This window comes from Branchiostoma floridae, chromosome 11 (assembly GCF_000003815.2).
Source record: "Branchiostoma floridae strain S238N-H82 chromosome 11, Bfl_VNyyK, whole genome shotgun sequence".
Lineage (NCBI taxonomy): Eukaryota > Metazoa > Chordata > Leptocardii > Amphioxiformes > Branchiostomatidae > Branchiostoma > Branchiostoma floridae.
The window spans coordinates 7091424-7115077 of NC_049989.1; the positions used below are offsets into that span (position 1 = coordinate 7091424).

At 39.3% G+C, this 23654-nt stretch overlaps 1 protein-coding gene across 1 annotated transcript in view; it reads left to right on the plus strand.

Annotated features, from left to right (window-relative positions):
- Window positions 1-2776: 2776 nt before the first annotated feature.
- The window catches only part of LOC118425552 (beta-adrenergic receptor kinase 2-like), a gene marked incomplete in the record, with an annotated part of 26143 nt that continues 5265 nt past the window's right edge, over window positions 2777-23654 (plus strand). The window contains 20 exon segments of the mRNA XM_035834476.1: window positions 2777-2950; window positions 3227-3303; window positions 9464-9537; window positions 13083-13184; window positions 13735-13809; window positions 14086-14147; window positions 14517-14568; window positions 14948-15039; window positions 15333-15432; window positions 15889-15900; window positions 16969-17050; window positions 17819-17949; window positions 18277-18371; window positions 19004-19111; window positions 19928-20000; window positions 21130-21230; window positions 21638-21704; window positions 22126-22297; window positions 22476-22556; window positions 22989-23125. Of these exon segments, the coding sequence (XP_035690369.1) occupies window positions 2838-2950; window positions 3227-3303; window positions 9464-9537; window positions 13083-13184; window positions 13735-13809; window positions 14086-14147; window positions 14517-14568; window positions 14948-15039; window positions 15333-15432; window positions 15889-15900; window positions 16969-17050; window positions 17819-17949; window positions 18277-18371; window positions 19004-19111; window positions 19928-20000; window positions 21130-21230; window positions 21638-21704; window positions 22126-22297; window positions 22476-22556; window positions 22989-23125 (1806 nt within the window).

A 23654-nucleotide genomic window follows, 5' to 3' on the forward strand; every position in this document is an offset into this window, starting at 1 on the left:
AACGTCATGAAACTCGACCTGCTTCAACTACAGCTGTGTTGTGGCGAGAGATCTCAATAAGATACCATTGTCTGTACTATTAGTCCACAGAATCTTTCCCACATACATGTACATGATCAACTACGTACGTAGCATTACGTCTTACATTGAACTCCAGAAAGTCAAATACAGAAGGAAAATATAGACATCAATATAAATATAAACCAGAACAGTGAATGGGTACTACTCGTCAGGGTACCACTGCACTGGCTATTGTTCAAGGTGAGAATTCACTGGGGAGAATGAGCTATTCAACTATCATCAATTTGCAAGCCGTCTAGCCTAAACCAAGGAGGTTTCTTTAACCTCCTTGCCTAAACATCGTGTTTTGTGCCATGCTGACCTGATCGACAAAAGGGCTTGATATCAACAAGGAGCTTTTGATAAAAGCTCCTTGATATCAACGTTAGATATTATATGCATGTGTACAATATAGTGCATGTATGTTGCGATTCATAGCTTTTCAGATGTCAACAAAGCCTTGTAAGAACCGGTCTGCTGCATTGGTCTAACCATCAGAATGGATGCAAAGGAAAGCCGATCCCCTAAAACAAACGTGGTTCCAGTTGTTACCCTGTTTGTCACCATCAGGACGGGAAAATCCCCCGCGACTCGGGACACTGGCAGGTGTGAGGGGTGTGACGTCATTGGCGGCAAGCCAATCAAAAAATTCCTTGCGCAAATAGATATGTCCAGGTTGTGAGCTGTTCCGGATTGTGTCGCAACCCCGTTGGAAGAAGTATGGACATTCTCAGCCGAAACATAAAACACCGCGTTTGGTGAAAAAAGGCGAAAGAAAGTTCGTAACTTTAAAAAGCTGGACGGGAAAGACAATAAGTATCACATTTTTCATAAATTTTAATTTCATCGAATAGACCTACTCCTCTTCTTTAGATTCTAGCAAGGAGGTTGGTTTTCCAACATTTAACAACACCGGTACCGGTTCAACCAAGGGACTTTCCCCGTCTTGAAAAGCGTATCTTAGTCGGAAACGATACTTCGCACAGGTAGAAATTTCCAACTTTAAAATTTACCAATTTAATAGCGTAACTTCACCAGCTGATATATATCATCAAGGACAAGCCAGAAAATGTATATTTTCTGTCTTATCCCAGGGTCGGCTCAGCTCGAACATATGTTGTATTTAAAGATATCGCATTCGCATTTCGGAAGGGACCTAAAAATTTTACGTCCCTTCCGAAAGACGAAAGCGAAATGTAACGTTACGTAAACAGCCTCGTTGCTCAAATTGAACAACGCTTTACCTACTGGCTGCAATAAAACACCAAGGTGAATTTATAGTTTGCCCAGTGGGGTTTAGATTTCTTGAAACAACCCAGTTTCCCTCGCTGTCAAAAGTCAATGACAGATTTAGAGTTTCAAGAATCCCTTAAAATAACATTTTCGTTATCTGTCTGTCGCAGCAATTGTATTTAAATCTTAGATCTTCGCTGTTAACGTTAATGATCCCATCTGGTCCTCCCTACCTACCATCGCCTGGGACTTTTGACCTTCTAACGACCTTTCCTTGAGAAATTGATCGTGACTTCTCCAAGGTCGAGCGCGCTGGCTAACACGACCTTGGAGGGAGTCACGACTTTGTCTCAACCGGGGGGTCAATGGCCTTTTGGAGAGTAAGTTTATCTGAGGTCTCTAGTCTCAGTGGCGGACAGAGAAAGTTGTAAAAATTGACAAAAAAGGTCTTTTTATCAGAAGGCCTGGTACAGATTTGTATATATGCGTCGATTGGAAAGTAGGTAATGTTAATTCTATGGCCGGCTAACGTTTACTCCCTGTTTTGTTTTGTTTTGCAGAGGAGGGTGTTGCTACAATCCAAGGAGCTTTTATTTATCTGTATCAAAAGCTCCTTGTACGATCCATCGTACAAGCAGAGGTTTGGCTCCGGCTGTTTTTTTTTTGGGGGGGGGGGGGGGGTCACGTCTTTTAGTCGTAATTTTTATCGGGCTTTCTATTTTGTATTGGTTCTTGAAGTCCGACAGGTTTTGTCAATATAGGATACAATACAAGATAGAAAACCCGATAATATGACTACAAAGGCCGTTAAAAAACAGCCGGAGCCTAACCTCTGCTTGGAGAGTAGGTGTTGCATGCGGCCCATAGCGAATACTCTCCAAAAGGCAAGTTTAGTCGGGCTGATGGAGTTAATGGAGAATAAGTGTTGTATGTGCACGTGGTGTCTTTATGAAGGTTCACCATCAACGGTTAAAACTGCAGATCTGTATGTCCAGCTAACTCCTGTGGTAAATGATTCTTCTCATTTTGGTCGGCCAAATTCTCCTCTTTTTTTTAAGCAAACCTCGCAGGAATATAAATTTGCTTGTGATTTGGCGGTCCTAAAAACGGGTCGTTTTTTTTTCCATCTATCATTTTCATTTATCATTTTCAACATCAAATATATTGATTATAGGGGACATAGGTTTGGTGACCATTATAAGGGACATGGGTTCTTGAGGTTTGCTTTGGTGACTTTGGTCCGTTGCGACAGAAAGTAGGGTAATGGCCATTGATTGGCAAGTTGGAAAACGATTCTTCAACATTTTAGTCATCCAGATGTCAGATAAAAAATGCCAGCGGTTGACCTCTAAAGAAGGTTATGTTCGGCTAGTTTTTGCTAGGAAACGGGAACACATTTTTCCCAAGGCCCATCTACAAGAGGTGTCTGTTGGAGAGAGACAATACAAACCTACGCCTAAGGCTAAGGGTTAGCTGAACAGCCCGGCGGGAGGGAGCGCGCCAGATGCAAAAGCCTGAGTAGCTCCACTGTGAAAGACGGCAAGATGGCGGACCTAGAGGCAGTTCTGGCGGACGTCAGCTATCTCATGGCCATGGAGAAGAGTAAATCTACTCCAGCGGCCAGAGCTAGCAAAAAAATCATTCTACCAGATCCAAGGTACGTGTAAGGGTGCTTGTGGTTGGCTTGATCGGGCGTACCGAGGCACAGTACTCCCCGGAAGGGTTGGGTGTTGGGCCCGCTACATCCGAATAATATATATAGGACTGAAATTGACAGCAAAAAAACATGGGTTGTGAGATTTTGCGTTGTGGCTACCATCGTCTTGATTACCGTTATGTCACTTGACATTTCCCATTGCGATAGCTACTCCAGAGATGTGTTCCTTTTAAATGTGAACGATGTTGACTCTATTGTTTTGGTTTGCGTCTGCAGTGTGCGATCGGTGATGCACAAATACCTGGAAGAGAGGGGGGAGGTCACCTTTGATAAGATCTTCAACCAGAAAATAGGTGAGACATTAATTGTTGTCGGTGACGCCACGCCCACGCAAACAACACAAACACTTGGAACGTAAACATCGTGCAATTACAACATTCGCCCTGGATTCTCACATGTTTACCATACCAATTGCTTGCTTGAACATTGTATGTTATGAGGAAAAGATACATGTACAGCATGTTGTCAACCATAATACTTGTATTAACATACCCCACTGAAAGAATCACTTGTGAACTAGTGTGAATGATGAATTCTGGTTTTCAAACCACCTCTTAACGTCATGTAAATTCTCTTAAATTCAAGTCTTTTTGCATTTGTTAACAATTCAATTTTTCAATTTTACACATTTCAGACTGAACTTTTACTAAGTATACTTTTTCAATTCATTGTCTGCTGTAACGTTACCTCAAATCTGGGAGATTATTTGGATTTGCAGTGTTTTGTTTTAACTTAGATGTATTTTTGCTGTCAAGAAACAACAAAATAGTTTTACATTTTGAATTTTTGCCTAAAAAACATAATACTAACTGCTATTTTTGTCACAAAGATGTTCACGACTACATACAGGATGTAACGTTAATTGCATCAGAAACTGTTTTCTGCTTCCCAAAATACCCTGCTGTAGGATAGCATGTCAAAGGTGGGAGGAAGATAATAAACACTGTAGGACAGATCCGTCCATAACTCTATTGAGGTCGTTGGGAAGTAGCTAGAAAAAAATACATCTCACAGATCTAGACATGGTCAATGCCTGAAGTTTTTACAGGTTGTAGGAACATACATGTATGATTCAAATCATTTTTGACATCACCAGTTCTAGCCATTATTGTGTGATTGTGTCTTGAAAGTAAACATTGTAAAGTAAGGTTTTAAATGTATGTACAGTCAAACCTGTATTAGCGGCCACCTTTGCATAACGGCCACCTGCCCATAGTGGCCACTTTTTGTCGGTCCCTTGGATTCGTAATGATTAAGAAATAGGCTTAGCGGCCACCTGTCCAACGCGGCCACGGACAAACAAACAAATCAAGGAAAGCTCCTTGAAGAAAGCAAGGTTAGTATTTTAAAATTTGAGGTATGGCACTGTGGACAAAACAGTGGAATCATATTATGTAACTCATGTATCAACATTTCCCACAAAAGCAAGTTTTTGTGTTTCTTATTTTGCCAGAAAGGTTTGTCAGTCAATGTTTTGGTTGGCTCACATGAGAAGTTTCCATAAAAAAGAAGCCAGGAATGGCAGGATTAAAAGAAATAGGGCACCAGTAAACAAATTAACATTACCCTGACATTGATTTAAAGCAGAAAAAATGAAGCAGTCAGACAGATTGTTGACCCATTTAAAATCAGAGTGAATTCAACATTCTATTGATCCATTAATCCCCTTTCAAACAATACGCCGCCTACGTTGTTTAACAGTGACGTGTAGGCTTTACGACTGTAGTGGTAGGAAGAGGTTTTATGCTTCTTTTGTGTAACCATATGTTTTGGTGCCTGTTGCATGTGAAAGAACCACATGTGGTTAAGTTGAACGGAGCACCTGTAGCTTTGTCAGGTGACAGAATAGATTGCTACATTAGCACTGTCCTACTTACAAAAATGTAGGTACCATCGTCTTTCCAAATGGCAGTTTTAGCCGTGCATTGTTTGTTTATATTTCACCTGGAGCCCATTTGTTTCAGGTGTTCCAGGTGGTATTATTTGCCTCTTTCATGTCTTTGCATTCACTTCTGTGGACTCTTAGTTTGCCGTGACAAAATGTCTGCTACTACAGTACTAACTGACGTCGATCAACAGCTCATTTAAATCATTAACATTTGCCAGTCTGAGAGGTTTGAGTTCAGCTGCCTGGAACAGGAGTGTCCGTTGTATCATTATCACACAGGGTTATTCAAAAGCCCTAATGTTTACCTTAAGGTCAAAGGCCCACCAGCCTTTTTGTACTTGAGAGGTGTAATCACCTAAAAGGTACCTCCACACCAGTGTATGTACACACATCAGTCGTTAATTGTTACCGGGAGACTCCCGTCCACACACCTGTACAATAGGTGTTTTATTCTGTAGCCATGGGCTCTGATGGAGGTAAAGGGTACAAACACTAAAAGCTGCAAAGAATTTTGGAGGCAAATGTCAACCTTAGGCTCAATCAGATAGCTAGATGACAGAGTCATCTACATGTAAATGTCATGGGGCAGCCAAGCATTGAACCATGGGGTACTACATACAGTGTCCTCTTCCAGCATCCTTCAGGGAGGTCACTCAGTCAATCACTTACTCATTCATTCACTTACTCACTCATTCACTCATTCATTCATTCATTCATTCACTCCATCACTCACCAACTCACTCACTCAATCACTCACTCACTCACTCACTCACTCACTCACTTACTAGTACTTACTCACTCTTCCTCTTGCACATGGTATGTAGAGCTGTCTAAGAGAATGGTATGTAGCAAAGGTAGCCTATTACGTGGCAGAGTATTTCAGGGTAGTATGAAGCAAAGATATTGTCATGACTTCAAATTAAGTTGAGATTTATATGATTATGAAGCACAGTTCCCTATCTGAATATTGGTTTAACACCTTTACAATGTGGGATATTGCCATTCTATAACTATGCTCCTATATCTTGCCTTAGTTTAAACATGTGTATATACATGTACAGTCAAACCTGTCTATAGCGGCCACTCAAGGGACTGGCCAAAATTGGCCACTATAGAGAGGTGGCCCCTATAGAGAATATGCTAATTAATTGACCACAAGCAATAAGTTACACATGGTTCTAGTACCCACTGATCTTTATTCACATAATACAGTACTGTACATGTACTGCAATGATTTTTACACTATATGTATTAAGAAAACAAAAGCTATAAAAAATTTTAAATGTTCTACAGTTGATATTGTCTGAAGAGACCGGTATCGTAAAATTTCTTTGATTTTTCGTCTTGTATTCTTTGATACTTCGCCGTCCGTGTGTTCCCGCTCGCGTTCACACGTACGCGTCAGATTCGCCCATTATGCTAATGTGGTACTCACAAGAAAAGTCTTGTCATTTTAGACTTATCTCTTAATAAATGTAAGAATAAAATCCACCATAGTCTGAAGTTCATATCATTTTGTCTTTGTAACAATTTCTTTGGAAAGTTTTTGTGATGTAAATTAACCTAAGCGATAGTGTATTAGAACGTAACTTTAACACAATTTACCTCCGTAGTATTGGTGTCGTCTATTGACCTTATATGACCTCGTTCGTCAGCGGGTATGGGTAGCGCCAGTTTACGAAGTTTTGTTTTGAAATTAAGTCAAAGAGGTTTTAAATCCGGCGTAGGGTGACGATACGGCCGCTGTATATGGCCGAACGCGTGCCGAAACATAGATCAGCGGTCCGCGTGGCCGTAATCGGCAGTGTTTTTGTACCTGCGGGACCGGAAATCGTGTGGCCGTGGCCGCGTTGGACAGGTGGCCGCTAAGCCTATTTCTTAATCATTACGAATCCAAGGGACCGACAAAAAGTGGCCACTATGGGCAGGTGGCCGTTATGCAAAGGTGGCCGCTAATACAGGTTTGACTGTATATGACGATAATGTATAGCTTCAGATGATCTTGAGATAGTCTGTCACCTAAAAGGCCAGAGTTAAAGGTCAACTCCAAAAGAGGTATTATGTTCCAGTAGATAGTTAATGACGTTAAGGTGTTAAGAGTGCATGATAAAATACCCACTGGGCACAAAAAAGAGCACAAACGTATTCTGATAAACTTGAGCAATCTCAGCTTATGCCATACTTGAAGCTAAATATAAATTGTGAAGGCCTGAATTAAAATTAAATTGCAAAAATAATTTCAGGCCACAACACCCTTTCTCCCCACAATTCCAAGGGTTTGCAGGTTTCAGCTTTTATGTAACCACAAGTAGGTTTCGTGGTTACATAATGCTGGTATAATGTTCCTAAGCCAAATTCCAGGCACAAACCATTTAGGATAAACTTACACATATTTGTGAAGTGACAGCAGCTGGGAAAGGAAAAGACCATGCCATATTTGCAACTACTGTATATTTGCTACTGTATACATCTATCACGATTTGGCAAATGTATAGCTTTGTATTTGTTTTGTATGTACTATAGACTAGCATGCTATGCTGTACCCAGGACCCAGATGTACACTTTTATGGTAATACTATTAATGAGAATCTCAGCTCTCAGCTCTAGCCAAAGTAGATTTGACATTCATTTATCATGTTGAATGATGAAAACCATGCCAGTTGATAGATTGTTGATCTGTTATGATTTATGGCAGTATGAAGTTATATTAATTGGCAGATTTCTGGTGGTTAGTGTTTTGTACGTCATGCACTATGTCCCCTATTTTTCATTGTTGACAGATTTGGGCCATTAGATATCAAATCAACATTATGGTCAATTCATATTCTACGAATCATGCTCAAACTCTGTTCAACTGGTACTTGTTTATATGCCTAGTATTTGATATTATGTGAAACAAGACCGAAGCAAAAGTGTTAAGGATGAAGGATTGAGATACTTATTGTTGTAGTCATCATACTTTTGTATTTGTTAAACATCTGATGCTTCCATTTAATAATGACACCTGAACAAGTCAAGGTAGTGAAGAGTGAAAGTATATCCTTGTATTCGTTACTAAATATTCATTGGCACCAAATTTGTATATTGTTATTGACCATACATATCACCATGACAACAAATGTTGTGTACATTGTACGTAGCTACTTCCACGCATGTCTCACTGTAATAAGTCTGAGGATGGAGGAAATGAGTCTACCAGTCCTGAAGTAAACACATCAGGCATCCATTATGTAGGCTGCTTTGGAGGAAACAGTGGTGTAGGCCATTTATTAAACAAAGTAAGGATGGGTGATGTTCAGTCAATTTTGTTTAATATTGAAAAGAAAAAATCAGAAATATTTGAAAAGCTGTCTAGCACATATTAGGCCCCACCAATTTAACTTGTTGGTTCCCAGGTTTTAAAGAATATTATACTTAACTGGAAGGTCCACATTAAAACAGAATCTGAAAAGAAGGGCTGTGCCCTAAAGTTGGTACAACACAGTTTCAGGGAGTGGGTATACTTGTACATGTACATTTGTACATGTACATGTAGTCAGATTCAAGTTTCCCCACCTGTCATCTTTCTGGAAGTTCCTACATTGTACGTAACACTTCCAAGAACCAAGAAAGTAAACTGCACATGAATTGTAAGCTCTCTGTGTTGTGCTGCAAATTAATTTTTCATCACGAACAGCTGAAGTTTTATTGTAATGCGTCTGGCTTGCCAAGGTCAATAAGACTTAATCTTGGACCTGTACCATTAAGCCACAGATTATCATTGCTTCCATTAGCGTCCTCATACATATTTCATGTGTCTGGCCTTAAGCCCATTCATGTAGATGCCTAATATTCCTGTTGATACAATTATATAGGATGCCTGTCAAATAATGCATAGTTTTGACTTTGATGGCTTCAGATTTGCCTCAAAATTTAACATCATTTATCCCTGTTTGAAATGAAGTGTTGAGCCCTTAATCCTAGGAGAAGTAGTCTCTGTAGCACAGTCCAACACTTAATGGATCCCTTACCTGTAGATTGTGCTAGTACAAAGTTGGTTTAGTTCTGAGTAGGCAACTAGGAGTTCCGTCAAAACTCAAGGTGCAGTCCCGGCTTAGGTCAAGTAAAGATGCACAATGCATTTGGGTCTTGAAACTTGTTTTTTCAAATTCTGGCTCCGTTACTGTGCTCGTACCAGTTGTCCTATGCAGAATACTTCCAGTTTTGATGCTCTAATATTGCATTTGGTGCCTTTAACAGTAAAGCTGTAGCACACTGTTAGTTGCACATGCTTCAAAGTAGTGATGTTCAGTCTACGTGATTCAGTACCATAGACAGTCACAGGGAGGCTCATACCAAATTTGACCTTTGTTTTCCCAACCCATACCAACCTACAAAATGTAAGGATCCATTTCCACAGACAGACAAACAAACACTCACACAGACAAACAAATAAACAAACACATAAATCATCACCAAAATCACAATCATCTTGGTAGTGATTAATGTTGTGTATGATATTCGTTCAGCTGTAACACATTAGTAAAATACTTCAATTACCTTTTGTTACTTGTTTTGTTGTCCAGGGTTCTTGCTGTTCAAAGATTACTGTGAGAATGTGATTGAGGAGCCAGTTCCCCAGCTACAGTTTTATGAAGAGGTAAGTGTTAGCCTTGTAATTAGCAAATTTTATTTTTTTACACACGGCAGGGTTCCAGATATTCACCTACGATTTGTAGGTAAAAATGTCTGATACTTGCAATTTTGCAGGCCAAAAATAAAGATTTAGACTATCTCTGTATTATTAATCACACGTTGCATGCAAAAGAAAAAACGTAATTTGTATTTTGAGCGTTATGTGTAGCGCTCAAAACTACATTCTGAATCATTTTCGTTGTATCTAAGATGAACAGATAAAGTCTATATATTTGGTCACCTTATCATTGCGTACATAGATCTATAGATGTGTATACTCAGTTGAACTGTTCATCAGATACGTGTATCTGTGGAGCAAATATCCAACATACAAAAGTAGCATTGCTCAGATGTTGCATGTATGTGTTTGAAAATTGCTGTTATGAATGAAGTATTTCTTGCTAATGAAGGTTCATTGAATCTGAAGAAGTATTGTGCCTGTAGTTCCAATGGGGCTTGACTCTTAGGCAGTCTCAGCCTTCAAAGTGGAATTCTTTGAAGATGGCTAAATGTTCCATTTCAATGGATTTGTTAAGCATGGCAGTCAATACATTCATTCAGAAGCAATGCATCCATAACATTTGCATTCAATTTGAAGTGTTCAATAGGTATTCATAGGTGTATGTGATTGTGATGTCTTGGTTCATTAAGTTACCTCTTCATGGTTTATTGATTTTTCAATATACAGTATTTTTGTTTGTAAAGACCTTTGCCTTTAAAGGTTTTAAGGTTGGCTAAATTGCCATTTTCACCTTCTGATGTTTTCTCATTTATGAATTAAGAAAGAATGGAGCCATAATGAATATTGATAGATAGGCATGATCGAAATCGAAATCTGATTTTTTTGGTTATATGAATGATGTCATCATGTTTTATTGCTTTTAATATTTTATTTTTTTCTGTAAGAAAATACAGCACTTTGGGACATACCACTGCAATGAAGCTATGTTTTTTTCATATGCATAGTAATGAAAGCTAGAAACTCGCGTTTGTAAAACTTTATATCTTCTAATGATCTGTAATTATTAGAAAATAATTGTTTTCATCTAATAATCTGATAATTGCAGATAGTTGTATTAGTAAAGTGCTTGAAATATCCACTTGCATACTTGAAACCACATTTTGCTTGGTGCAACCCAGATAGTACAGCGCACAACTTGAAATTTTGCACTTAGAACACCACTTACCCTTGTGCATAAGCCTTGTGTATTAATTTCTTCATAAGATAAAACATAAGTAGTTACATGTAACTGGAAGAAAAGATAATGGATAAATAAGTAGCTGAATAAAGTAATAACTTGGAAGTGGGCAACCTGAAATGTTCATGGTGCAAACCCAGACTTTTAACTCAGGTTGCCGCCTGGGCAACCTGGCTGAAAAAAATATTTCCAGCACTGGAGTAAAACTTCATGCTGTCGATGTTGGCTACAGAACTTGTCTGCTTTCCATCAACTTGGAGCCTGAGGAATGACTGGCCTTTCAAACAGGCTGCCTGGCCTGCTGTGAATGTCAGTCATGTGTCAGTGAAGCCTCTGGTGCCGCTCAAAGGATTCCCAGAATCCCTCAAAGAGCACAGTCTGCTCGGCCCAAAGTACACACCTGCAATTAGCACAAAACAGTCTGTCATTGCAGGTTTAAACTAAAACAACTTAGTGGTTAGTGCCTCTGGACCTAGAGTTCCAGAGTTCAAATCCAAGCTGGATCATTTGATTCTACTGAAAAAATTTCAGGTGGGAAGTTGAGCCGTGATCCACTGTACATTTACTTCAGAAAAAAAAGAAGAGAAGAGCAAGCTCAGTGGGGCTGGATTCGTGGGGCCGCGTAGCACAGTGGTAGTGTATTCGGCCCGTGACCGAGAGGTCGCCGGTTCGAATCCGCATGCCGTGTTGCCGGTCTTGTGCCCTTGGGAAAGGCACTTTACACGACTTTCCTCACTTTACTCAAGTGAAAAATGAGTCATCCCTCGGATAGGACGTTAAATGGAGGTCCCGTGTATGGGGAGAGTCATACCCTATGCACGTTAAAGAACCCGCCACATGTGCGAACATCCACCCGAGCGGATCAAACCATTCCGGCCAAAATAGGGGTAGGGAATCTCCCGAGCAGCCCTCGTAACCCCTGCTTCGCCTATTGGGTCAGTTAGTCCTCACTCATAGTGAGCAATTGGGCTGGTCTCAATCATGATGTTTCTGACCTAGGGCGAAGAGTTGCTGTTACAGTTCCAATCATGTAACCCGTAACATTGAGTGGCCTTCAGGCCTTGTTACGTGGTGACCATTGAGTAAAAAAAAAAAAAAAAAAAAGCTATATAGTTACATACACATACACAGACATTGTCATACTCATGTGTAGCAGCATTTACTAAGTTTCACCTCCAGTATAATCTATCATGCATAGGTCCCTAACACTTGGTCCAATCTCTGATTCAATAAAGTTCTTTAGCATAAGGTATATGTATGGACAGCCTTTTCTCCTTTTTGTTTACCATGTCCAGTTACATGTCCAGCGAGGCTTAACCGGCATCACTTTCCCCCCATACACTGAGCCTGTATACACTATTCGTGGTACTCCCGTCGTTTACGACGGATGAGAGTCTCTGACACCTCGTTCTGACTTCACCCATACACTACTAGTATACAATGTACGTACATGTACTATACATGTATGCAATGTCAGTGTATACACTATAGGTACATACCCTGATGATCCTCAGTCAGGTAAACTGGTTGCAGATCACTTTTACTTTCACCTGTCCTACCTGTCCTCCCAGCAGCAGCTGTCCCTTGATATAAGATAGATGAGTAGGCTTTGCTTGTGTAATCCTTACGTAAGGCCCACCTGCTCATGTCATCTAAGAAACACTGTTGTGACATTTAAAGCTTGGCCTGAAGTCAAAACTCACCATGATAGAGGATTTCAAAGTCTTTCATCCCACAGATTCAGGTTTTGTAAGATGTTAGGTTGTTGCAATGTTGGCATCAAGAAATCTCCCTGTGGATGCATCAGGCTTGAACTTTCAGTTACATGGTGAGAGAGGGTATAGTCTTTGCTGGCCAAATAACTGAAGAGTATTAAAGGTCTCTTAACCTGACAATATTTGAGTATATTTGAAGTTTGTATGAAGTTTGTGTAGGATTCTAATGTTCAGCATGTACCTTGACTTTGTTCTCTGTTTCTGGTGTGGGAAAATGAGGATGTGTTGTTTGTGCTGAAGAATGGACAGAAATCTCTCATCAGACCAAAGGTTTTTAGTCTTTTGTTTGAAGGTCATCACTTTGTTATGCTTTTGTATGTATATTACTATAAGGACATATTTTGCATCATTGCAAGCACATCTAACATCCAAGGGATGGGGAACAACAAACGTTAAACCGGATAGTGAGTGTGAGTGAGCTATAAAAGAGTTAATTTTTATTCATGAATCAAACATCTGAGTTTTAGTACATATAATCCCAGCTGATTCTATTGTGTCTTGTTTGAGTATGTGTTGAGTGTGTAATTCTGTTCCAGACGAAGGCATATGAACACATGGACGAGGAAGACGAGCGGTTGAAGGCTGCCCGACACATCTACGACACCTACATCATGAAGGAGCTGCTGTCATGTTCCCATGTAAGGATCGACAGCTGTCAGCTTTTCTGTTTTGGCATGGATTTCAGCCTGATTCCTATTAGATGAAGTTAACATTGTATATTGCTGGCTAGAAACTTCCACGTACAACTGCCATGTCTTTTTGCATGTTAACTGTATATCTGCTTTCTGAAAATGTTATGTCCAATTTTTCTTTCTTCCTGGCAACTAGTTTGCACAAGCGTTTCGAAGCTGAAATAGATTTTTTTTTAGATACTGTAAATGCATTTAAGTTTGCAGGGATTTAATTTTGCGGTAGCCGGAAAATTGAGTAATCACAGTGGTTTAAGTTTGCGGTAGCACCATGTACTGTAGTCTCTTACTGCCATGGATAAATGTTCATGGTTATTTTAAATTCGCGGTGAAGTGGCCACTGCGAATATTAAACCACTGTGAACATTTCTGCATTTACAGTATGAGGATTTATCTATTCCTGTTGCTCGTAAGTAAATAGTATTGAAGCTTTCTGTAGCTTTGACATACATGTAAACAGATTCTGAATCTTGACTGCTTGAACGTCTCTGATACTCAGAAATTCTCGGAGAGTGCTGTTGAATATGTGCAAACTCGGCTGCTCAAGCAAGAAGTCCCAGTCGACCTGTTCGAGGTAAGGCTCCTACGTTAGATGACTTGGTGTGGGTGTCAGTGATTGGACTTTCGATTGCTCACTACCTTAATCAACAGCCCGCTTGGCTTTTCCTTTGCTAGCTCTGGTGGCCTCATCTTAATCTTAGGTTGATCCCTTCATTGCAACTGGATTATAAGCATACATTTTTTTACATAATGATACTTTGCATTGTTGCATCAGTTAGTATCTATGGATCTCTCAAGATAATGGTTGGAAAGTAATATTTGGCATTACTGATTTCCCTTTTAACTGCAGCCCTACATTGAAGAGATATGCAACAGTTTACGAGGAGAAATATTCCAGAAATTCCTAGAAAGGTTAGTTTTGTCATTACTTAGCATTATAACTTAAGCTATTTGCTGCTGATGCTCAATTGCTCTCTTACATGACATTATTATGTTATAACATGTTAACACTGATACATTTATCATTGACAAGCTGTGGTCACTTCAGTACCTTGGACATAGAATAGCACTTTACTTACTTAACTGTAGTTAAAAAGGGATACATCGTATGTAAATGCTTTTGAACTTTGTCAGTATGTAGACAGCTGAGTTGAGATTTTACCTTACTTTTGCAGTTTTTTTTAATTACAAGAGCTTACTAATATATATATATATATATATTAATTGGACTCTTTGCTTGAGTTCCTAAAAGTACCATGACCACATACTTCTTCTTCACAGTGAAAAGTACACACGATTCTGTCAGTGGAAAAATTTAGAGCTGAACATCCAGGTAAGAATATATTATATTGTTTACTAAAATGCAATATTACTCAGTGGGACTGAGCAAAATCTATTTTGTGTATATTTTGGGGGGTACAAGTACCAAGTTGTCTATAGTATATGCACATGATTTTATCAAATAAACACACAAGGCTGCCTCTGCTTAGCACTCAGCACTTATGATCAAAGAGTTTATTAGTTGAACGCACACCTCCAACAGTCAACTAGCCCCCTGCTATAGTGATTGCACAACTGTGTGGCCCAAGGTCCATAGAAAAAGAGATAGGCACTGCTATATACACTTAAATGGTAGTGTGCAATATATTGGTGTTGTGATGCAAACTTTTCATAAATTTATGTAGACAATGACACTGTCCTGCTCTTTTCAGTTAACAATGAACGACTTCAGCGTACACAGAATTATCGGCAGAGGTGGCTTTGGTGAAGTGTATGGATGCCGTAAAGCAGACACAGGCAAAATGTAGGTGCACTGCTTTTGCCAGAACCATCATGCATGTTAAACTTAATTAATTTGACAAAAGTATGTACTTGTTAGAATGTGTGAGCAGAACATGTGAAAGATATTATAAACATCAATAAGGAGATTGTAAATGAAAGTTAATAAGTTTAACAGAAATTTGAAAAATTAACAAAATGTGCTGGAAAGAATAGAATAAAAGTGACCACAAGGAAATTTATAGTACTTGTTGCAAGACTACTCGTCAATGATTGTTTGGAATGAAGAGTTTCTTAAGATGATTTCTTTCCTTCTAGGTATGCAATGAAATGCCTGGACAAGAAGAGAATCAAAATGAAGCAGGGAGAGACACTGGCATTGAATGAGCGTATCATGTTATCCTTAGTTAGTACGGGGGTGAGTACAAAACTGAAAAGATACATGCCACATGATTATCCTATATACGTATATCATAATGGTACTTGCATGATACAATATTGACAACTTCTTCAATATGATTTTCTGTAATGTTAAACCAGTGGTGTTGCTTTAAGACTCTCCAGGCTGTACTACTATACATCTTTGTTTGCATTGTTACAGTAACTGTTGCACTAAAGGATTACCATTAGAATGAACCTAACCAAGCTTTAGCAATGGTTTACAATACACTTTGCCATTCCTTCCTCATTATTGTAGATGTCTTAATCATCCACAATATGTTTTGACTATCATGTGATGAGGTTTAATGTACGTATACATGTGCATTTGCTTCTGATCAATCATGGGGTCTCCCAGCTGTGGTACTATACTGCTAACCAGCCATTCTGGCATCCGCTTATTTTCCTTTCCTTGCTTTTCCTTGGGCTTCGGCAGATGGTAGGGCAGGTAGGACGACCTAAGCAGATATTTCACAAGCACCAAAAGTACTAGCATAATATAGTGGAAGGAACAAACCCACATGTTAGCTGTGCTGCACATGTCTCATCATTTCTGTTGTGGTCTTTCTGCACTTTGTATAAATCTAAAGGAATGTTGAACTACCCAATGCATGCAAGGTTTGATAGGAGTGGGGGGAGGGTTAACAATTGCAATAGGAGGGCCAGTTTGCGTCAACACTTTGACTACCTTACCTCAAGTTACCTGTCATGTCTTGGGAGTATATATTAAGTAAGTGAATTACAAAGGCCACAGTATTCAATTTGTGAGGAGTTCACATTAAACGATTGGACCTTCTATCACTGGGACAAGGTTCCATGTCCCAAACTGCATATTTTTCAAATCACTTATTCAAAAAGTGATCATTATTTTTTTTCAAACATGTCATAATTTGTTCATTGATTTTGTACCAAGTGGGATGTACAAAATGTAGGTAACAGGTAACAGAAGGATATATGAGTTGTTCTGAACAGGATTTATTTGTTTGATGTTACAATAAGCAGGATGTTTTATAACATGCACCTGGTGTTTGGTATGCACTGCATGATCTGTCTGCTTGTCACTATTTATAAACATGTATACATTGTACATTGTATATAACCTTTTTGAATGTTTTATGGACATTGAATCTACTGTCTTGGATGCAGTAAACAACTTCATTCAATTCATTGCCATTGACATCCATTCCAAAGCATTCTTTTGTGCAAACCCTTTTTAGCTGCAAACACCATGAATTCACTTCAAATTCTGGATATTAAAGAAAGGTTTCTGATGAAGAAAACCAGAAGGGAATCTTTTCTTTCCCTGCCACTCCTAAGCGTGCATTGATAATATTCCTCACCTTGTAACAACACACTTAATTCTTTCCTTATGACTTACACCAGTTTCCTTGAAATGATTGATATTGTTTGTTTTCTTCCAAACTAATGTTTGTTTTCTTCCAAACAAGTACAAAATCCTGTCCTGTCCACCCCGAGATCAGTAGAGTAGTTCTGATGATGATTTGTGCCCCTACAGGCGGACTCCCCCTTCATAGTGTGCATGACATACGCATTCCAGACTCCCGACAAATTGTGCTTCATTCTGGATCTTATGAATGGTAAACCTGCTCCTAGCTTCACTTGTTGCAATACAGATTTTGGGGCAAAAATACAAGAAAAAAATCTAGAAATAGAGTCACAGGCAGTCCTTCTTGTATATAGAATGTGTTATGATCATAAACATGTTTTGTTGTTGTTCTTTCGCTGAGTGAAGTTTCATATTTCAGTAGAAATATATCATAAGTCTTCTTTATTTCTGCAGTAACTTCTGTAGTCAAAGAGGTGTATATATACATTTTTCATATTTGAGTAGACGTTTGAAATAGTAAGTGACCAAATTAGATGTATAACTTTATTGCACAACAATTGTACAAGGTATAAAGTATGGCATCTACATAACTACAGTTCTATAGCTTAAATGTTAAGTGACTGATAGGCAGGGATAGGGCAGATTAGCTGAGAACATTGTCATCCTGTGTTGCTAGGCAGATTAGCTGAGAACATTGTCATCCTGTGTTGCTAGGCAGATTAGCTGAGAATATTGTCATCCTGTGTTGCTAGGCAGATTAGCTGAGAATATTGTCATCCTGTGTTGCTAGGCAGATTAGCTGAGAACCTTGTCATCCTGTGTTGCTAGGCAGATTAGCTGAGAACCTTGTCATCCTGTGTTGCTAGGCAGATTAGCTGAGAACCTTGTCATCCTGTGTTGCTAGGCAGATTAGCTGAGAACCTTGTCATCCTGTGTTGCTAGGCAGATTAGCTGAGAACCTTGTCATCCTGTGTTGCTAGGCAGATTAGCTGAGAACATTGTTCTCCTGTGTTGCTAGGCGGAGACCTTCACTACCACCTGTCCCAGCATGGTGTCTTCACGGAGGGAGAGATGAAGTTCTACGCAGCAGAGATTATCCTGGGGTTAGAGCACATGCACAGCAGGAGCATCGTGTACAGGGATCTCAAGGTGACTCAGCACTACCCTTATGACCAGTTTCTATAGAAACTGGTCATAGAAGGCTATGTGAATATAGAATATGCCCGAGGTACGGCCTGACCGCGGGTAGGATTGCCCAAAGGTCGGGGGGCAATCCAACCTGCAGGAGGGTCGGGACTGAGGGCGATACAGAACATCCCGTGTTGCATTTTATCTACATCATGGGCCATACCGTAAAATATGGACCTGTCGGAACACCAATATCAAACGTAAATACAGACCAGGTATGATATGACACTACGTACAAGCATGGTCCAATCAAACATTTAACACTGGCATGTTGTCTCTTCTTCCCAGCCTGCCAACATTCTGCTGGATGAACATGGACATGTCAGAATATCAGACCTGGGTCTGGCTTGTGACTTCTCCAAGAAGAAGCCCCATGCCAGCGTGTGAGTGCAACTTCATGTTCTATTCCATTGGGATAACTAACATGAAGCCAAGGTTACCCAACTATCCAAAGGTTTTTGTGGACCTCTACTCTTTGAGGGGGCTCTGTTCCATGTTGGCCATCACACTCATATTCTCCTCGATATAAATTAATAATAAGAATTAAGCCCATGCCCAGAGGCTAATTGAAAGTACATGGTAGAAACATATGGAACATACATGTGACAATGAATAGTAAGAAGAGACTACTCAAATACTAGTGTTGGCTATTTCTAAACAGGTTGGGTTTGACTTCTTTTTTGGGAAGCAGAAGAAGACGAAAAGCACCACCATATAAGTGTAATGCGTTCATTAACAGGTTTAAACGCGGGACCAAAGTTCAACATTCCTTACTTTCTCTTCAAAGAGCTGCAAACACCTCATACCTGATTGTATAGGTCAGTTTGGGTACTTATTTGTAGAAATGTTGGCCAGTTACTCTCCCAGCAGAAAGGTGAATTATGACAGCTTGCTTTCTTAACGGAAGGGTATGAAGCAGCTGTTGTTTGATACCACCCTTGGTGCGTGTAAGGACTTCAGAGCATGAATGTGCGTGTTACGCTGCTTCCTAACAATGCCTGTTGTTTCCTCCCAGGGGTACTCACGGGTACATGGCTCCTGAAGTCTTGGCCAAGGGCCAGGCGTATGACTCGAGTGCAGACTGGTTCTCCCTGGGCTGTATGCTCTTTAAACTACTAAAAGGGTGAGTTGTAGTGCTAATGTGTTTGCCTAGCCTTGCTGTGCACTGTGTAAAGCTAATAGTCTTTCAGACAGGAGCACTGGGCACAGGTGTGTTAGCTCAAGTTGATGACTTTACATACAGGGAACATGGAAGGAAACCAATTACAAATTTATGTAACATTCACAGGGAAATGCACTAAAGATAATGATCATACCTGGTAGGAATGATGGCTGCATTTGGAATAAAAAGGCAACGTCTCCTTAGAGTAACAACTATCAGAATGATTCATAAAATAATTATGGAGAGATATGGAAAAATAATGTAGTTTTTGATCAGCTCTTTTTTTCACATGAGGGATACTTTTCATATGATAATCCTTCCACAGATGTGGTAGATCTGATTTATGTTTTTTATACATGTCAATACTTTCTGCCTGTCATCAACAACTTGTCATCTATTATTGTTGTTAGCCAAGAAATTACAGTGTCTGCGACCACAATAATTGATTGCCTAACAAGATATAGACTGTCCACTCAGATTATGTTTTTTATGTAAAATTGACAAAATAGCTTTATTAGAAGAAGGAACAAACGAAATTTGAATGACCTTGACAATGAATAAGTTACACTTTTATTATTGACTTATAACTTTGTATAAATTGAAATTGTCTTCATTCATAGTTAAAGTATAAAAGACCTGTTTCTTCCAGATCACTTCAGTGTCACTGACGAAGGATAGTGGATTCTATCCGAAACGTCTGACCGTTTCCAAAACCATATCCAGTTGCTTGAGTAACTACTTTTTGGTGTATAACTTTGTATGTTGTATTTTCTACAGACACAGCCCATTCCGACAGCACAAGACGAAAGACAAACACGAGATTGACAGGATGACCATGACCATGGTAAGGGTAAGCCACTGCACCTAATAGGTGTTGTCTAACATGGCTGTGATGTGGTTCAAGAGGACTTAAGTTACACCAACATGGCTCCAACTTACTGTCACAAAGTAAAAGTACCTACTTGAACTTTTTCTTGGTTCTTGATAGTTTGAAGTCTACTGCAGGGCTTACACATGTATTATTACACGCAGTATGACCAGCCACAATGACAACAAGTTCATTTATTTCCCACTGGTTTCTTGATCACAACTGCCTAATAACATTAAAAGACTTACTGCTTTGAGTCATCCAATTGGCCCAGTTACAGACAGATTTCATTGGGCAAGCTTATCAGCCAATCATATTGCCTCTTAACTGCAGGGCAATGTGATTGGTTAGTACATGAACTAGAATCTGTGGAGTACATTCTGATTGGCTGACAGCAGTCCTGTTCTAAAGCTCTCAGATGGGTGGGTACCGTTGAAGGCTGTTTTACCAGGGTCGCTGCTTGTATATTGTGTAATACAAGCTGAAAGCTGTTAGGAAGGATGCTCCAACTCATACTAGGAAGTTTATTTTGGAGATTAAGAAGAAAATGCTGTTATCGAAATGATATGTTGTGATAATAATAAGCAATATGCAAATGTATATGCAAAGTAGTTGTGCCCATCAGTGAAAAGTATTATTTTTATGATTGTTCCGGATATCCATGAAGAATATTTTTGCTCACTCCAATATATGATCTAATTTTCATTGTATTACTGTCTTTTTGATAATGACCAATTATAGTGATGACTGTTGATTGTTGTTATAACTGTAACGTTACATGTATTATGTATTTCATTACTGTTAGTACAACCAAACACAGCCAGGAACTTGCCTGGACTTCAAGCCCTTGGTCTATTACATTGTAGTTACTTTTCCTTTGCTGAAGTACCATTGATATGTGTGAATTAGTGGAAGAAGGATTTTGAAAAGTATGATTTATCCTTTACCTTTTGATTATATTTATTATGTTGTATGAAGATACTTGACTCTAAAATTAATGAGTCTTTCTGAATCCACAATTATTATCTTTCAAAATCTCAAGTGACCAGCTGTTGATTTATAAGTTTGTTTTGTAAGAGCTTGAATGTTTGATTGACACCTGTCACCCCAGGATGTGGACCTGCCCGACTCCTTATCCTCGGAGTGCAAGGAACTGCTGGGGGGTTTGCTCAAGAGAGATGTCAACGATAGGCTCGGCTGCCAAGGGAGAGGGTCAGTGATGGGAGGCTCTAAACAGGCTTCTCTTGGGGTGTAGAAGATGTTTAGATGACCATTCTGTAGAATAGTGTTCAAGTCCTCTGTAAAATACTTGACTTTGAAACTAGCAGCAGAAAATAGATGTAGCTGTAGGGATGTTTTCAAATGTACGAGGAGGCGATTGCATGCCTAAAATTTGTATATATTTATACAATTGTATACAATATATGCTGTACCTTCCCCATACATTTCACCCTAAAAAAGATGACATTCTTATGCAGTTAAAGGCTGTAAAGATCTGAATCATCTTGTGTAACACTGAGTACTGTTGCCATATATATATATATATATATATATATATATACTGTACATGTAATAGCTAAAGAATATTTTCTGACGTGCAATTTACATGTATTTGACAGAGCTGAGGAGGTGAAGACACTGAGATTTTTCAAGGACATCGATTGGGCCAAAGTGTACCAACTCAAGGTGAGACAGTTATTGTGTGCCGTAATGTATAATCATGACTACAATTTAAGCAAAGGGAACACATGTTAAAAACACATGTTAGAAACACAGTATTTAGGGCATTTGTGTATTGAAACATGTGACAATGTCATTATAGAAATTGCTAAACTTTCTTTCCAACACTAAATTAAACTATAAATTTCGAACAAACTCTGTCGACCTTGTTCACAGAATGACCCTCTCTATCTCCAGCAGTGAGGTCAGGAACATGCCACTTTTGCAGGAGGGGGTCATAAGTATCAGAAAGTCTATGTCGCCCCCTGTCTCTGTTGAGTGTGGGCCGGTGGGCTCTAATGTACACTGCCTCCTTCACTCCTTGCGCGAAGAAATCCTGTTCTGAGTCTAGGATTTTGACAATGTCTTTGTGGTATGTTCTGTACAGTACCCCCCACCCCTGGTGCCCCCTCGGGGGGAGGTCAATGCTGCAGATGCCTTTGACATTGGGTCATTTGACGAGGAGGACACCAAAGGCATCAAACTAACGGAGGCTGATCAGGAGCTGTATAAGAACTTTCCACTGGTGGTGTCTGAGAGGTGGCAGCAGGAGATCGCTGGTCAGTGCAAGATTGTTTTTCGATTTTCATATGCTGGAAGTTTTACCATTGTTTTCATCAAAAGTTACAGCAAAGTGCACTTCTAACCCAAATCAACAATCACTGTAAAGTTGTAGAAAATGTACTAGATTTATGTTGTTCCAAGACATCACTGTAATGAATCTGCCTTCGTCTCCAGAAACTGTATACGATGCAGTCAACACTGATGCTGACAAGAACGAGGCCAAGAAACGGGCCAAGAAAATGATGGATGAGAAAGGTAAATCAATTGTTCAAAAGTTGTAATTTTTCCATCACTCTGTAGCTCATATTGCTTGTTTATTCTCTCATTTTCACAAAATGTCAATGCATGATAACTTAAGGTGACTTTGTGTTACACATGCCTTCTATCTTCACAAAAGACAGTAGTTTTCCCTATGGTGTTGTCTTACTATATGAACCTATCTAAACATAATTAATTGCATATCTGCATGCAATCCTTACATGTTCAAGCCTTTTTTCTAATTAGATGTACTGTTGAATTTTTTCTTCCAGTTCATTCCAATGATGCTGAAGATGAGTGATGGAGGTCACTCAAAATGGCCTTAACCGAATCTTCATTTTTCTCCAGCTGTAGAGATTCAATTGTATTGGAGTATTGTTAACCGGGATGTGTAACCTTTATAAATGCATATGTCTTCTAATCTCTCAGAATATGCAGAGGGGAAAGACTGCATCATCCACGGCCACCTGCTGAAGCTAGGCGGCCCATTCCTGACCGCCTGGCAGAAGAGGTACTTCTGGCTCTTCCCTAACCGCCTGGAGTGGCAGGGGGAGGCCGAGAAAGGGGTAAGAGTCAAACCACATCGCAATGTCCTTTCTTGCTGTGTTACTATTTATTTGATTTTATATTGTTATCGATTATTGTTATGTATGTACGGGGTTTCCCTCCAGAGATTTTTGAAAAAAGCCAACCAGGCCATATGTACCCCTGGATAAATAAAAATGAACAAACAAACAAACAAAATGTTCTTTATGTTACAATGATTATTAGACTCAGTATCATTGTAAATTGAACAAAGGGTTAGCTGTAAAAAGAAAATTCACTTAACAGTTTTCTGCACCTATTTCTATATTTTGCTGCTTCTTCAAGTTCACAATTAAAAACAAAAGTAGCAACGAAACAGAAATGTCTGCACCTGTTCAGATGATTTCAAGTACGAGAATATTTAGAGATTTACAGTAATCTTAACCATGAACATTAGGTTTGACTCTAGGTTGAAATATCAAGTTGGATGTTCTGGTCATGACATGAATGTATAATTGGTTACTTTTTGGTAGTCAACATTCACCCTGCACATAATTAGAGATGAATACT